A 16,806-nucleotide genomic window follows, 5' to 3' on the forward strand; every position below is an offset into this window, starting at 1 on the left:
TCAAATATTTTACTGAATTTTCACTAATGTAGATGTGTTCTCCATGTAATAACAAAATGTCAAAAAGATGATAATAATCTGGAAACATCTTGGCAAGCAGCTAAATCAACACACATGGAGCTGATTCAACAAATAAGCATGAAAAACTGCCGTTCAACACTGAGCTGCACGGCCATTTTTCCCCTTCTTTTATTCAAATAACTACTGGTTGATTAATGGCACACATGCTTGTGACAAACACATTTCAGGGCTCATTTCTTCTCCTCACCTTGAGCTTCAAGCTTGCGCAGGAGTTTGACCTCACTGGGGCTTGGGCCTTCAGGTGCATGCGGATCACCCACATTCGGTGGTCTACCCTTCCTTCGGCGGTTCATTTTGGCACCATCACCTGCTAGGTGCCGCTCTGAATTCGGAGGGCGACCCCTGCGACCTTCCATCGCCAAGATTCGAGGAACAACTTCCTCTTCCTTCAACAGGGTCCACTGTAAACCCTGGAGAGTAAAACAAAGGGCTGGTGAGAGGTATGACTAATTGCATAAATTTAAATCATTTAAGTGAGGAACAGTTTAATCTGGACTTTAATGTGGAAACAAAGTTACAAAAACTTAATAGGGTTTGTTTAAGCTTATATTTTCCCCTAACCTGACTAAAACAGATTATGGCAAAGATATTTAAAGCATGTTAAAGTTTTTAGGATTCTAATGGTCTCTTCCTGAATAACATATTACAGCACATAACATTCAGTGTTCTGCTTCAAAAGATCAAGTTAACATTTTCAAGTTTATCTCTTAAGTTTCAAGGACACACACAGTACTGAGAAAAGGTTTTGAGCCACATGTTCTTTCTTTATATTTTGTCTCCAAAGAGCCACATTTTCTTGTGATATTCCTGAACAGCTCCGGGAAATCATTTCACAACATTTCTGATGGTCTTTCAAACATTTAGTTTGGAATTTTTTTACTTAAAAGGATGTATTTCTATATATAGGATCCACTGTAGAAGATTTTTTTTTTTTTTTTTTTTTTTTACAATTCAAGCCCTCAAAACATGAAAGAGACATTTTTATCCAAATTTGCAGAATTTGTATTTTACTGAGCTCTGGAGATCCCTTTCAATGTAAAAATTATAATTTCAACCATTAAAAAATGCTTTTAGGTGCAGTTTAAAGTTTATTTTGTTTTTTGGGGGCATATTCTGCTGTTACCTATAGAGAAATGTTTAATCTAGGGCTGGGCGATATATTGATTTTTTAAATTATTGATATAATTTCAAACAAGAAACAAGACGACGCAGTATTGCTTATATTGATTTAACTATACAACCAGTGTATTTCTAGAGTTAGTAAGCGCAGCTACTGCTATCCGCTAGCTTGCTCCGTCTCTAAGCGGTCATTCCATGTGTTCTCACGGGTCTGCTTGATCAGGAACTCTCTGGGTCAATGTTCTGCCCTAATCATTGCATTTGGCTTCATGGGTTTTAGTTATTTGGGGATGTCTGCTCGTGTTTTAGATAGCCTTTTCATCGTGGCTGCTAAGGAGATTTGTTTATCCTGCTTGTGTGAAGAGACAGGTCAAACCCCTCCCCCGTGTAATCAGGTAACGTGTACGGAGAGCTGCTGGTTATTCTGCTGATGAATATATGTATACAGTTTCTCAAGACAGCTTGAAGGGTGTTAACTTGTAAATATTTTACAGGAGGAAAAATATCGTATTTCAAAATTCAGCTAAAAGATATCGAGATATAGGTTTTGGTCCACATCGCCCAGCCCTAGTTTAATTGTTTGTGTTTTGATACATTTAGGTAGAAGGATTTATAGGTTAGTGTTAAATGGCTTATCACTAACAATCTAGCCAACTTAATTAAATGAAATGATTATATAAAGGGACTGAACCAGGAATGAGTGTAAAAGCTACTATTATCTAAAGGAAACTTTTATTCAAGGCAGCTTAAAAAATTCCCAAGAAGGTCTCCATCATCGGAAGCTTAATGGGGAAAAAAAGAAGTGAGGCTGAAGACTTATTCAGAGTACTGTAACACATATCACTGGTCACCTGTGGAAGTAATGTCAGCTGATTATTACATTTTTCCATGCACAGTGAGAGGTCTATGAACTTAAGACTACTGAGGGTTTTTTAGTTGATTCCTATCCATACCCTGACAGTGACTGCTGCATGAAGCTTTGACTGCTGCTAGATGAAAAAGATGAACAGGGATCAGGGACAGAGAGAGAGAGATGAAAGGCAGTCACCTGGGGTCCTTCTCTGGCTTCATAGAAGTCACCAACCCTTATCTTTGCACTGAAGCTAAAATTATCACGCGTGATGCCACTTATTCCATTTCTGGATAGATACTACAGAAGAGAAAATAATAATGGCGTTGGTTTAGGCAGGAAAAAAAAACTGCGAAATTAGCGACATTGAAAAGCAACTGGGAGGCACTAGACTGAGGGAAGTCTATGGTAGCGGTGCATCTGTGCAGTGCTACTAATCATTATAAAAGCAGAGGGGGACAAAAAAAAAAAGAGCTCAAGCTCTCAGGAGAGAAAAATGGTTCTGACCTTGGGATGCACAATTCAGGCCCCTTCCTATTTATCTGTGGCACTGCTCGTCTTTTACTGCCTGCTGAACGACCAGCAGTAAGTGAATGTTACTGCGTAGACATTTTTTTGTCTGCACTATTTCACTCAAAGGCAGTTTGGACAAATGGTGTGGCTGAGATTTTGATAAAGCAAATTTAGAAGATTAGATAAATACAAATCTGTACAAATGGAGTCAAAGTTGTGCATCCCAAAACTAAGCGTTATGATTTTGGTAGGGAGGGGGCAGAGAGAAGTGAAAAAAGTGGCAAAGGAAGTAAATGTAGGAATGTCAGCTGTCACTATTAGGGGACATAGGGAAGCAGGGCAGTGATGGGATTAGGGTGGGAGCGTAACTGAAGCAGTAGCATAGACAATAAACAACACAACAAACACTGATACACAAGCAATTCTGCGAGCATGATAGATGAGCAGTTTGCCATTTAAAAAAAGTAAAACTGCTATAAATCATCAAGTATGCTGTCCAGAATAAACTATCGCTGTGATTCTTGTTACCAAACTAAAGCACTCATCAGTTTGCCCACAAACATTTGCTTGTGTATTATTGATGAGATGAGACTGCAGCACAGGGACACCGAGGTACCTTCATCACATCTGGGTATTGCCTTAGTTTCTTGCCACATGGGGCATAGTAGGCCACCTCGCCCTGCGGGCGCCCAGCCACTGATTTGATTCTCGTTTCTCTCCGCCACCTAGGACGAAAGAAAAAATACCACAGGTGTTCAGGCGTGCCGCGTGGGTTTCATACCTCTGTTTTAAAAAAAACACTGCAGAGTTTCTACACAACTGGAGGTAAATTCCTTGTTTACATGTTTTCTTCTGAACTATGTACGTACCCCAACTCCAGAGGTGCCATCAACTCCTTCTCATCCATCACTCTCTTCCTCTTCCCTAAACCTGAGGAAAGAATGACCAGGCATCAATAAAAGGACAACATTGGACCATCAACATGATTCTTACATCATGTGTAATTCAGTACACGGTTACAACAAAGCATAAGTGCTAAAAACAATTTCCTGATATGCAACAGTGCACAGAAGAAGGAGCAAAATCACTAAACTAAAAGAAAAACTAAAATTATATCCGTCTTCCTGGCAATCCACACCTATGCCCTATTTTATCAGAGCCGGGTTATCTCTTATTCAAAGTAGCGGAAATGAACCTCGCTGCTGTGCCAAACAACTTGTCTGGGCTCTTGGACGTGCCCCTACAAGACCCGTGGTTGTGCTGTGACAACAAGCCGCCTCTTCCTGCCATTCAAAAGGAACAAGCCCTTCTCATACCCACCTGAGAATGAAGGGAGTGTACTTTTTCAGCAAGGCAAACCTGAATTCTTTATGTGTGTCGTGGTTCTGTGTGCAGAATCGAGTGCACGGAACATTCTCTAAGCCTCGGAGCTGTTCAGCTCAATGTCAGATTCAACAAATATCTTTAATATTTATTCCAAAGGAAAAAGTAGGCTGCGGTTTCACTTATTTTACCCCAACAAAATAATCTGACTGCGTCAGGTGAAGCTTGTTGAAGTGGAAACTTTGTGAAAGATTTCAGCTCTTTCACTTCACTACGAAGAAACAGGCTTGATCTGCTAAAAGGCAGGTTGCATCTAAACTGGATTACATAGATTTTATTGCTGAGTCGTGTCATCTAGCAGGAAAACAATGACTTTCACTTTATCTATTAGCTTCCTTGTTTGAGTTATTATTCTAGTCTACTTAGATAAAGTGTACTGGCTATTGGAGAGTCACCACACTGATCCCAATCAGTTTAAATTCCCAAGTGATAAAAAAAAAAATTACATAATAAAAAACTGTACAATGCATTCTTTGATCATCCTGAGTTTTGTGTGTCCTCCTGGAAATACTTCGACAAAGAAACAGCTAAAGGGTGATGTATAAAACATTTTTGCAGTGTTTGACTGCTTCACAACTGCCTCTGCTTTTGGTCTCATTGCAGAGAGTTAATATGTCTGCAAGGTTTGTTATTTTATCAAAAAAGCATCAGTCAGCTGTTCACAGAGCTCTCAATTGTGCCCTTCCAAGAACTGTTTTTCTTTTTTCAGCTCTTTAAGACACTCGGGCACTTGTCTACATGACAGCAAAATATGTGCAACTGCTGTGTTTGATGCACGCTATCCTCGCAGTTTTATAATCCTGAAAACTTGGTATTACGAACAACTGCAATGCCAGTTTTAATAAGTTCTGTGCAGTCAAACATTTGGTGTACTTAAATTTGTCAGCATGCCACAATAAAGCAAATCATTTTCAAAACAAATTTGGTTTTCTTTCAAAAGCAAAGATCAAGCTGAAGAGTTAAGTAATACTTACAATTTCTCATACTTTCACTGAGATTACAATTACATCACAATTGATGGTAGGGCTGCACGATATTAGGAAAACCTGCGATATTCGATAACAATGATTAATATTGCCATGACGATATTACCTGCGATAAATAAAAACTTAACTCAGGAACAAAAATAATCAAAACAAAAAAAATAAAAAAATCATTAAAATGAGAAAAGCAAAAGATGTGAGGAAAGGGAAAAAGAAAATGAAACAGAAAAGGGAATCAGTGGATCCCGGGAAAAGCAGAATCAGCAGAAAGAGCAGAACAAAGCTAACTCAGGTGTTTGCCAAGTATCAAAATGAAGTGCCGTCCGCCTCAGGGGCGGGCATCTGACCTAAGAGAACCCACCCAATTGGCCAAATGGGTGAAGAGCTTTATTTGATTTGTTAAAAACAACATCATGCTTCCGTTTGATTGACAGAATGCATTATGTGTACCAAACATTTCAGCTGACCATTCATTGCGATATTTATCTGTTCTTTGCGATATGCATATTGTGCATGCTGATATCGCGATAACGATATATTTACGATATATTGTGCAGCCCTAATTGATGGTATATTAAATTATTTAGGAACTCCACGTGAATGAGAGGCGTTTTATGCAGCAGAAAGTCTCCGCGGCTAACAGAAGCGATTAGTCTATGGCTTGGTTTACACCAGACATGCCGCGACACACGTCAGACGTGCCTCAGAAGCGGGTTGTCGAGCCTCTAAAGATACACCTGGGTAGAGGTCGACCAATAATGTTTTTTTTTATTGCCGATACCAACATGTAGGATGCTTGGTCAGCCAATGGCCGATATTTACTGCTGATTTTTATGGACCAATCTCCATAAACATTTTCCACCTTATTTTCATGCTAAAATGTTACTAACAGAATCAGGTGATGCACAAAAACTCTGAAGCTGAATCAGTTTTGGAACTCTGAATTTAACTAACTGCTAAATCTTAACTTTGTGCACTGCTCAGTGTTAAAATCAGACACCTAAATAAAGTTAATTTACAGTATTTATTATGCAGATGTTATGAGTGGATGTAAAAATACAGTTAAATAAATTCTGCAGCAGCACCGGGCTGCCCGAGGATGTTCCTAACTTTAAATCAGCTTTACTAAGGACAAATATCAGCCAATGTATAAAAAAAATGGTAAATATCAACCCGATATATCGGCCTACCCCTACACCTGGGTTCTTTTGTTGACGTAACACACTTTAAGACTGCTGTTATGCTCCGCTCACGCATCCGGTGTAAACTAGGGTTTATGCATGGGTCTTGTATCTGCTATTCTAAAGGACCATTTGTTTTTAAAACAAGCCATCAGATTTCGAGGGCATTACCTAATGGGGAGGCTAGGCTATAGGAGGAAGAGCTGGCAGAGCTGTGATAGGCCAAGGCACTGGAGCTGGTGGCGATGGTGGGACTCTTGATGACCTGCAGGTTGAGAGGGGAGCAGCTGGTGGCGGTGTGATTGGTTGAGGTGTTCAGTAGTTCTGGACCTTTGGTAAGCCTGTGGGAAGTCATCTCCTTCTTGGATGATCCAGATGGCAGCAGCTTTGACTCCTTCACCTTCTTCCCAGAAATATCACTGTCTGAGTTGCTGTCAGACTCTACAATGAGACACCAGGACAGAAAAAGGTTGTTAAACCACAGAAAACCAAGACAAACAAGTTATTAGATTTGTGAGCAGTTCGTGTTACAGCTGCATAGACAGTATCAACCTGAAAGACTATCATCAGAGTCCTCTTCATCCTCCTCTTCAAGGTCGTCATCCTCATCATCATCATCATCATCATCTCCTGAGTCGTCAGATTCCTTGTTGGCTGGAAGACCAGCCGTGGGGTTACATGTTCCAGGGATTCCCACCCCGGGAATTCCAACCCCAGGGATACTGACACCAGGAATCCCAATGCCAGACTCTCCTCCTCGAAACAAATCTACTAGAGATTGAACCAGATGGTTCTGAGAGAAGCCCTTCCAGGCAGCTAAAGGGTCTGCTTGGCCCAGCCCTGGGTTCTGTACTTTACTCTTGGGGGTCTTGGTCTTTCTAGATCCATGGCCCGCGGCATGGGGTGAGGTAGTTGGAGGCTGTGACGGAGGCCCAGCATGGGCACTTGCTTGGGTCTTACTTGCCCCTGTGCTCAGATTGACAGGCATTGACCCAGCATCCGGGTTAGGCTGAGGAGACCTGCCTCGGGAGGCAGAGTCTTTGCGAGGTTTGGTGATGAGGGCCAAAGGTGCATCCTGAGTGGTGCTTTGGATGACTCCGTTTGGGTGGTGGGGTTCAGGGAGACCCAGCAGGGCACTCGAAAGGAAGAGGTTGGAGTGATTGTTCTGGGGTGGAGGAGGTGGAACCAGCGGCAATGGCGGTGAAGACAGCGATGTCCTCTTGGGAGATTTGTTTGGCCCCTGCTGCTGCTTCTTTTGCTCAGCTGGGAACGTCTGGCCTTGAGACATGAGAGTCTGAGGGGAGAAAGAGGAGAGGAGAACAAGGCGAGGTGGAGGGAAAAGAGCGAGAGAAACAAAGAGAGGTTAGGAGGGAAAAATACAAAAGAAATGGGACAAAGTGAAGTTGGTCTAGCTGTCAGTTCACATCGTCTTGGATTGTTTGAGCAGGTGACAAAACGACAATGCTGAACGCAAGTACAGTTAACTGTGTCTAAGCCTCTTTGGGGAAACAAAAAGAACATAAATGCAATAACCAAAGGCATTGTTCGCGGCCAAGTTCACCCTAAGACACACTGTGTATCCTTCTGAAAGTGTAATTACTTGTCTGCACATTTGAAAGGCCCCACTGTCGTTATCATCTTCCAACTGAGCATGTTCGGCTTTTTTTGATGACAAGTTTGGTTCAATCTGTGTTTAAGCAAAGGCAGGTTAGACTTTAATGCTGTACTTTCAACTCGATGTGATATGAAGTAAAGCAAATCAATTTCACAGACCATGAAATACAGTAACAGAGCCAAAACCACAGGGGGAATTCAGCTCTTTGTAAACTTCTCTGTACTGCTAAAACAAAAAACGGGAAATGATTTACACAAAATAATTTCATATCGATCAACTTATCAGATACCTTACCATGCTTTAGTTTGGAAAAACGAAACATCTGCAGTTAAAGGCAAGACAGTCCATTAAAAGTGGCCAGGAAAATAAATAACCCAACTAAATGTGTGTAATAATAATCAACACTAGAACAGCAGACTTATCGTAGTGAGTCAAACATTAAAAGTTTGGAACAGTCATATTAAGCTTGTAGAATCTTTACAGCTAAACTTTGAGCCAAGACGATGTGATTGACACTTTAATTTACTGATGTTAAACATGAGAAAGAGAAACAAGAGGATAAAACCTTTCAGAGGTTATCAAATAAATTAATACACAGTTTAAATGAGAAAAAATACCTCAGGCTGTGTAACCAGCACCTTGTGCAGAGGAGTTTTACTACACTGACTGAAAACAAAAGGGCCAGGTGTCATGTTTTGTACATTCTAACCTCATTAATAATTACCGATTTAGATACCCTAACATTCACTTACTCTGAATGTTTTTCTCTAAGCTTATCAACGAAATGTTTAAATCTGAAATGAGTTCTATTCCCATTAACAACACAAACATTTGTCATGACATCCTGATTTCAAGAAACCAATTATAACATTTTTTGGCTAATAAATGATTCTACTTCTGAAATGTTAGAAACTGCAGATTTTATTTCCACTCACGTCAGCAGCTTAAAAAGTAAAAGCTCTAAACCACTTTGGATAAAGCATTTTGGATTTAGTCTTAAATGTATGTAGTGAACAGGCTCCAATTAGAAAGAGCTGCAGGTCTAAATCAGCTTTGTGAATAAAATTAATTCAAATAAAGCTGAAAGCCTGAAGCAGCTGTGATTGTCACAACACAATGTGTTAAATCATGTGTCTTTTATGTGAATCTGACTTTAAAAAGACATGATTGAACTTCTTTTATGGGCCGGCCTACCTGTTTGAGCCTGAACTCATTGATCTGAGCGAGGGAAGCTTCCAGCAGTTTCCTCTTGTTGGATTTGGCGGTGCCTGGCACGGTGTGCTTTGGTGGCTTCAGCGAGGGCTTCTGGAAGCTTGTTAATGATGAGGTCAATCCAAAAGGTTTTGGGGAGGTAGACGCCGGGAGAGTCGAGTGGGGTGGCGAGGGGACAGAGAGGGGCTTTGGGGAGGAGCAGAGAGAAAGGGGAAGGTGCTGGGGAGAGGAGGAGGGCAACAGCTTGGGAGGTTTGGGAGAGGCAGTGCTGAAGAATGCTCTTGGAGATGTGGTGAGAGCTATTGGGGAAGAAGATGGCGAAGACTCCCTGCGAGGCTGAGTGAGGAGTGCGAGGGGTTTAGGGTTGGCAGCAAGGCCCGTGGACTGAATCACGCTGAAATGCTGCTGTGGGCCCTCCGTCCGTGACCTGGAGCTCTGCAGCCCCAGCGCAGAGGTTTGGGACAGAGCCGGAGGGGAGACAGAGCAGGGTAAGGGCACAAGAGTGGGGGGGTTTGAGGCCACCTTCCTAACTCGTGTGTCTTTCCTGTCCTGTAATTCCTTTAATAGTGGTCGGTCACTCTTTCCAGTGCTGGGTATCACAACCTAGGAGGAATTAAACCAGCAACTCTTAGAATGAAACCCATGAGAATACTACGGTATTTTGGTTCTACTTTATTGAAGGAGTTAAAAACCACAATTGCTCACATACCTTTGCTTTCTTCTTTGTTCGCTTCTCAGGGTCTGACAAGTCACGCTGTTTATCCTCTTCCTCGTCATCTTCATCATCGTCATCATCATCCTCATCATCCTCCGCTAGATCTTCCAGATCACTGCTGAGGGACCCATCACTTGAGCTGTCTGAGGATGTGCCTGACTCACTGTTGCTCGCCAAAGAAGTGCTTGCTTGCTTCTTTCGTGCCTTCTGAATTTGGTGGATAGAAAGAGGAAAAAGTAAGAATCGGGTCTTATTGTATAATATATGTTCACTTCAAGCTGAGGGCTTGATCTCACGACTGACCTTCTCTTTAGGTTTCACAACAGTCTTTTCCACCGTCTCTGTTGGATTGTTCTGAGGGCTGTTGCGGTGGCTATTAGAGGGCTCTGAGTTTTTGGTTGGCTTTGTTAATGCCTGAACAGGAGCCGGACTTGCAGAATAGCTGCCTGATTGTGTGGTGGGAGGACAGACCCCGCTGCCATTCACTGCACCATTCACCCCTGGAAACACAAAATCCGCTGTATTACTATTCGGCTTAATCTTTTCTGAGAACTTTGCAACAAGGGCTAATTGAATATCTGGAACTAACTGCAGAATGGAATGAGGCTAATAAAAATATTGATTTATGTGCGTATCTCATCAAACGGGCTGGCTGTACAAGGAATAAGCTCAACATAAGTGGTTTACATAATAAATGACAAATTAAAAGATAGTGTGAAATTAAAAGAGCACAAGAAACAGAGATTACGAGACAGAACATGAGGGAAAGAGCTGAAGAAAGAAGTTAACAGAACGACTAAAAGAGCAGTGGAAGTCATTAAATTTAACAGGGAAAATCTCATCATAGGGCAAAGTGGATTTAGGATGTGGAGGAAGAACCAGATTGTTGGAGTCGGGAAAATGATCAGAGAAAGCGTCTTTAAGTAACGCTGTACCTTTAGGTGGGTCATGGCTATTCTTGCCGGACGTCCTGATTTGAACAGGACTAGCGTTGTGATTGGGAGGAATGTGGGGGGCAAAGAAAGGAGGGAAGCCAATAAAAGAAGGGAGAAAGGCAGCAGCTCCTCGTCCATGGGCTTCAGCAGCTCGCCACCATTCTGAGAAGAGATGATAGCAAAAAGAATTAAAGGCGAACTCCTTTTCTCCCACACAAACTCTAATGTCATCCTCCTACCAGACAGAGCTCCTAACTGGGGGTGGGCAGCCAGAGCAGCTGACATCCCGATGGAGCCCAGGCCTCCAAACTCAGGCCTGCCCGCTCCGGCAGTGTAGAGGGCTCCGAAGGCTGGGTGGTTGACCAGAGGGAAGGCACTTGACAGTGTAGAGCCAATGAAGGGCTGCTCTCCAGCTGCTCCAAACAGACGGCCTTTGGCAGATACAGGAGGAGGAGGTTGTGTTAAAACATTTCAGAGGGCAGTTCACATGTGATGCAAAGCAGCAGAGGTCAAAATGCTTATCGCTTTGACCACTTCACATTTCACAAACCTACAAAAAGCTTTAAAGCTTTAGTTAACTCATTTAATCAATACATTTACAGTGGTACCTCGTAGGAATGAATGTCTTGTAACTCGGGGGAGAAAAATATACCGGTGCACAATTTCATGGACCTAAAATTGGCCTACACCACAGCTGAGCCTCAGACGACAGGTTTTGGAGTCTCCACTGACTTGCAACATGGATGTTTCATCTCTACAAATAACACACGCCTGCAAGATCTGCTGCCATGTGGTGACGATGCTAATGCTAACAGTTAGCTTAAACTAGCTGAGGTGTCCACTGCTGCTTCCTGAACATTGAACCAACAACAGCCTTCCCTGTCGTGAGTCCAGATAGGTTCAATTCAATTCAAGTTTATTTATATAGCGCCAAATCATGACAAGAGTCATCTCAAGGCACTTCACATAATAAACATTCCAATACAGGTCAGTTCATTAAGCCAATCAGTAAAATGTTTCCTATATAAGGAACCCAGCAAATTGCGTCAAGTTACTGACGAGTGTCAGTGTCTTTACAGCAATCCTCATACTAAACAAGCATTTAGCGATAGTGGGGAGGAAAACTTCCTTTTACCAGGAAGAAACCTCCAGAGGATCCTGGCTCAGTATAAGCAGCCATCCACCACGACTCACTGGGTGAGTCCATGAATGCTAAGTGACAATGTGATGTAGATCTGTCAAGCTTTTCAAATCCTGTTTTACCATCTGAAGTTATTTTCTATCAGGAGCTAATGCAGGAGCTAGGTGGAGACTATTTTCATGTTCAGCCAGCATGAAAAACTCAGAGTGACTGATTATAATCAGAGACAACATAAAAAAATGATTTTTCAGTTCCCCACACCTTTAAAATACACTTCATCTTACACATTGTTTTGTAAGAAGAAAAAAATCTGGATGTTTTGCAAACTTTAGGTCTTTTCAGATATTTTTTAAATCTCCTTTTAGATTATATACCAATATTGTTATAAAGCTATTTACATATTACTAAGATAAGCTAGTTTTGTTGTTAAAAACTTTATGTTAAAGGTTGTCTGATGCTCAAAAACAGATGAGTTTAACATAAGGAGTACATTTTCTGGACATTTTAAATATTTTCTCTCCACAAAACGTAGTTTGGATTGTCCTATTTTCAGTCATGTAAGTGCTGATGCCTCTTCTAGCTTTTGTAGGAAAACTGACTGGGTGTAAAAACTAGCTTTAATAAACTTTTGAAGGTGTCACTTTTAATCCACCTGAGCAGAGGCGAGTTAAACCTACAACGGTTATTTTCCATTTGTGTGAGAATTAATTCAACGTTTAGATTTCATTCAACACACACTGGGCCTAAGTTTAAACAGCAGACCTTCTGCCTCAGATTTAACAAGCTGCTTGATGTTAAAATGTGTACATTTAACATTTTTCAAACCACTTTTTAGTAAATATCTCATGTATTTGTGTATCTGATGTGTCCCACACTTAAATATGAGTATTAGAATGCGCTGCAGACACATAAAGAGAGAGAATAATCTCTGTGAGAAAAAGAACCGTAGGTATAAGGTGTAAAAAGCTAACCTCCTTCCATCCTTTTGGCATTCAATTTCAGCTCAGAAGAATACTTCATCAACATCATCATCATCTAGCGTATTCCTGAGCACAATCATTTCTGGCAGGGGCGACTGCCACGTATTACCTCCTCCCAGAGTCAGATGCAATTTGGTGTGAGCATATTTCATGCAAATTCAATTTCTATTCCAGAAAAGGAAAGCAAGCCTGCCTGATGCCTCTGCACAAGCAAGGTGATACACAAGTGGAAAAAAATGATGACTTCAGAAAAGAAGTGTTGTGCACAGTGTTGCAGATGAAAATGTCAAACTACTATTCACATGCACACGTCAGTGAAATGCAGAGCATGGTGTTTTCTGATCTAACGCAGTCAGGGATCTAATAGTAGGGTCAGTTACACACGATTTAACACCAAAATCTCTTCTCAAAAACTAGTAATGAACAGATGCATTTGTAAGTGTGAGCAAACTGTCTCTGGTTATGTGGCCTTGCCAGCATCTTGGCGGTGTGACATATGAGTGTGGAGCCCTTTGTGTTGGTTTCAAGGTCCTTCTCTGCCACGAGACAGCAAATTCTGCCTTTTGAATGTCATTAGAATATGCTGAATATGTATAAATGCCCGCCTTGCCAGCGTCAGCTAGTGGATACGAAGATAAACGACTGCTACGCAACCCCCACACCCCACAAAAAAGGCCGTCCAAGGCATTCACTTATGCCTAGGGTGCCCACCTCTTCCTCTCACATCCACCCCTCATTCTAAGCAACACAAAGTGACATCTCCAAATGCCTTTTCAATATTAATGCAGGCTTCCAGAAGGCGAATAATTAAATCTAAAAATCTAAAGTGAGAAGGAGGCATGGGAAAGACATACCTCGGATTACCTACTCACTCTTCCTCACCCCGTCTCACTCTCACCTCCCTCGCCCTCTTTTTCATTCTGTTTCAATCCTTCCTCCGCTCTGACAAACTGCACCGCCTGCTTTTTTCATGTTTGGATGGTGCCGAAGGGGGATTAATTTGTTGTTTGTTGCAGTCAATCAAATTTCCACAGACAGATTTAAGTTAATTGCATCCGTGAGTTGATCCCATAAGGAGAGAGTGCTACAAGCACTGATCAGCTTTTATTTATTCTCCAAGTGATATCCTCATCAATGACACATGCACACACATATAAACAGGAGTCGGTGCTGATTTTTTATGTTCTTCAGATTCTACTTTCTTAAGTGTTACGGACTCATTTGCAAATAAAAACCTTGACTAAATGCTGCAGCCTGTTATGATAGCAGAACTCTACAATATATAATTACACGTGTTACGTGTTTAAACAACACACTCGACACGTCCTTGTTGTTTTGTGCAGAAATGTTTTCCTTCACATTAGAATATTTACAGCTTGGAATGAAAATGAGACGACTTTCTTCTCTGGCTTTCTGCAGAGAGTGCCGGCATAATAACTATAAATGTTTGAGTTACAGTTTACACACCACTCAAGGCATCGAGTGAAATGAGGAAGAATCGTCTTGCTAGATTTTCAAAAAGCACAGCAAAAACTTTAGAGCCAACACTCTGCCTCTAAGCATTTCTTTTTGCGCTGAGTCTAACATCGCTTATCGAGAAAATCTGAGCACACGTAATAGTGCAGAGGGATGAGAGGGATGTAAAATGCATAAGAGGAAGATGCTCCCAATGGCTTCATCTTTGGAGCAACACGGAGGACCATGAGGGGCTTTATTTCCTCTTCTTGTAACGGAGTAAAACACCACAGCTGTGAAAAATGATACACATCCTTTTTGCTACTGTGTGTGTGTGTGTGTGTGTGTGTGTGTGTGTGTGTGTGTGTGTGTGTGTGTGTGTGTGTGTGTGTGTGTGTGTGTGTGTGTGTGTGTGTGTGTGTGTGTGTGTGTGTAAGACATTAGGCAATGAGGAGGAAGAAAGTATGGTAAGTTATTTACTCTAACACATGGGATACTGGGATAACACCCGGAGTCACTCACACACACACACACACACACACACACACACACACACACACACACACACACACACACACACACACACACACACACACACTCCTCTTTGCCTAATGGCTTTGACCAAAACATAGAAAGGAAGCTGGAGGACGGACAGGGCTGACTAGACACTGAGTGGCTAACAAATGTTAAATCATGCAGGCAGAGGCTCTTTCTCCCTCTCTCTCTCTGTTTCTCACACACACACGGTCACACACACACACATGCGTGCACAGCGGCATGCTGAGCCTGACTCTGAGGCAGCTGGAGCCAGAGAGCTGAAGGTTGTCAGGAGACATGGCAAAGCATGTGTGTGTTTCTCACACAAAAGAGCCCCCTAATTGTTTGGGATTCATTAATGCAGCAGCTTTTCAATTGTAACCCAAGCTGTCAGGACAAAAAAATCCTCGTAGCTGGGAGAGGTGTATGCACACTGGCTGCAAAATAACTGCATAATTAATACTGGAGGAAACTCATTTTTCATGGTAAAGAAATGAGGGAGACTCTGAATGCTATCGAGACATGAAGATGACCACATTTGGAGTGTATTTTTGTGGTTGTGTGAATTTGGTTTGCATTGTGTGTGTTGGTGGTTTTTTTTTTCTTTTGGTTTTGGACAGAAGATTGACACGTGTAAAAAAAAAACAAAAAAACAGTTTCTTACCAGGGGTGTTGAGGGTGGATCCCAGTGTTGATGGGCTCGGGGCCAGGCTGCTCTTAGAGTGGGGAGCAGGAGATGACGAAGAGGAAGAGGAGGAGGAGGCAGAAGAGGCCGCAGGGGAGGAGGTGCGAGCAGCAGACAGGGTGGGCGCAGGGGAGGCCAGCCGCTCTCCAGACTCCATATCTGTCAAACACAATCCAATCAGCGGGGTTACAATAGCAAAGCACACCCTCCCGTACACTCACAGAAACACACAAACGTACACTGTCGCACCTACACAAAACAGCCATGCACACACATGCACACACACCCTGACACTTTTCCTTTCACATCTCACTTCCCCTGAACAATATTTCTATTTAGCCATGCTCACTGGCTCCCTGCCTCTATTGATTGAATATGGGGTACGATGTAGGATGACATGTTTGAGGACTCTGATAACGGACAGCAGACCAGGGTTTATGTTTGAATGCAAGAAAATCCTGAATCTGAGAAGGTGTTCCTAAACCGGAATGCCACATTTCCAAAGAGCTCACTTTGCTGAGCTGAAGTGGGCTCTTTGGAGTGACAGAGGTTGGGGGGCTCAAGCACAAAATGGATAAATAACACTTTTGTCACTTTTCTTTGCCATCCTCCATCCCTCCTACACACAGGAGCACACCAGTCCTCCACATTTCAACACCTGTGTTACTTCTTTAAAAAGCTCTTATTACACCTGAAAGGAAACATCTCAGAACCAAAAATAATAATTATCTGTTTGAGGTTTTAAAGAAAACATTGTTCTGTGCGTCCTTTCAGCTGGAACCAGAACTAAATGGACATGCTTTTAGGTGACGTGTGCATTAACGAGTTCGGTAGCTTTCCACTAATAGTCTCAAAGAGTCACCATAGTAGCTATTATCAACCGACCACCAACATAAGCCCTGACAAGAGGCATTTGGTCATCCGGCAGCCAAATATTTTACTCACATTTGCGAGCTTTAATCCCCTTTTGCTACAATGGAGAACACAATGTGTCAGTGCCCACACAGTCACTGACTTGTGGAGCCAAATAAATAGAAAACTGTTAAAAAAAACATGCACACACACACACACACACACACACAAGTGCACACACATTCCACCCCCACCCCCCCTTTTCCGATTGCAAACAGACACACACAAAATCACCTCCCCTGTCTATCACATCAACCTGACTCTTTCTCTCTTCTCCTTTTCCATACCCCTCTGCCTGACACTAATCCAGGGCTGAAAATCCCCTTCAAAAGCACAGTTTGCAGATTGTGTTTTACAGGCAGGCTTTGTTATTGTGTCATTACACATAAACAGTCTCTGCCTCCATCTCTCCTTCCTTCCCTCTCTCCTGCCACCCTCCCTCCCTCCATCTCCCCTCTGCAGTGGAAGCAGAGCCACTGATTAAATCTCTGAGACAAAAGCTGCTATCC

General features: G+C 42.2%; 1 protein-coding gene across 15 annotated transcripts in view; it reads right to left on the bottom strand.

Annotated features, from left to right (window-relative positions):
• Positions 1-16,806, bottom strand: part of baz2ba (bromodomain adjacent to zinc finger domain, 2Ba) — a 92,931-nt gene that overhangs the window by 19,495 nt on the left and 56,630 nt on the right. For 10 of the 15 annotated variants that reach the window (XM_015953442.3, XM_015953436.3, XM_070554841.1 and 7 more), the window contains 12 exons: positions 15,365-15,544; positions 10,827-11,018; positions 10,588-10,749; positions 9,956-10,152; positions 9,647-9,859; positions 8,920-9,540; positions 6,663-7,404; positions 6,282-6,551; positions 3,433-3,493; positions 3,180-3,288; positions 2,249-2,350; positions 269-491 (listed from right to left, as the gene is read on the bottom strand). In XM_015953442.3, coding sequence (XP_015808928.3) covers positions 269-491; positions 2,249-2,350; positions 3,180-3,288; positions 3,433-3,493; positions 6,282-6,551; positions 6,663-7,404; positions 8,920-9,540; positions 9,647-9,859; positions 9,956-10,152; positions 10,588-10,749; positions 10,827-11,018; positions 15,365-15,542 — 3,070 coding nt within the window. In that variant the 5' untranslated portion in view covers positions 15,543-15,544. The remainder of the gene's footprint in view (positions 1-268; positions 492-2,248; positions 2,351-3,179; positions 3,289-3,432; positions 3,494-6,281; positions 6,552-6,662; positions 7,405-8,919; positions 9,541-9,646; positions 9,860-9,955; positions 10,153-10,587; positions 10,750-10,826; positions 11,019-15,364; positions 15,545-16,806) is intronic. The other 5 variants (XM_015953441.3, XM_015953440.3, XM_015953443.3 and 2 more) reach the window with 1 other exon arrangement.

This window comes from Nothobranchius furzeri, chromosome 9 (genome assembly GCF_043380555.1).
Source record: "Nothobranchius furzeri strain GRZ-AD chromosome 9, NfurGRZ-RIMD1, whole genome shotgun sequence".
Classification (NCBI taxonomy): domain Eukaryota; kingdom Metazoa; phylum Chordata; class Actinopteri; order Cyprinodontiformes; family Nothobranchiidae; genus Nothobranchius; species Nothobranchius furzeri.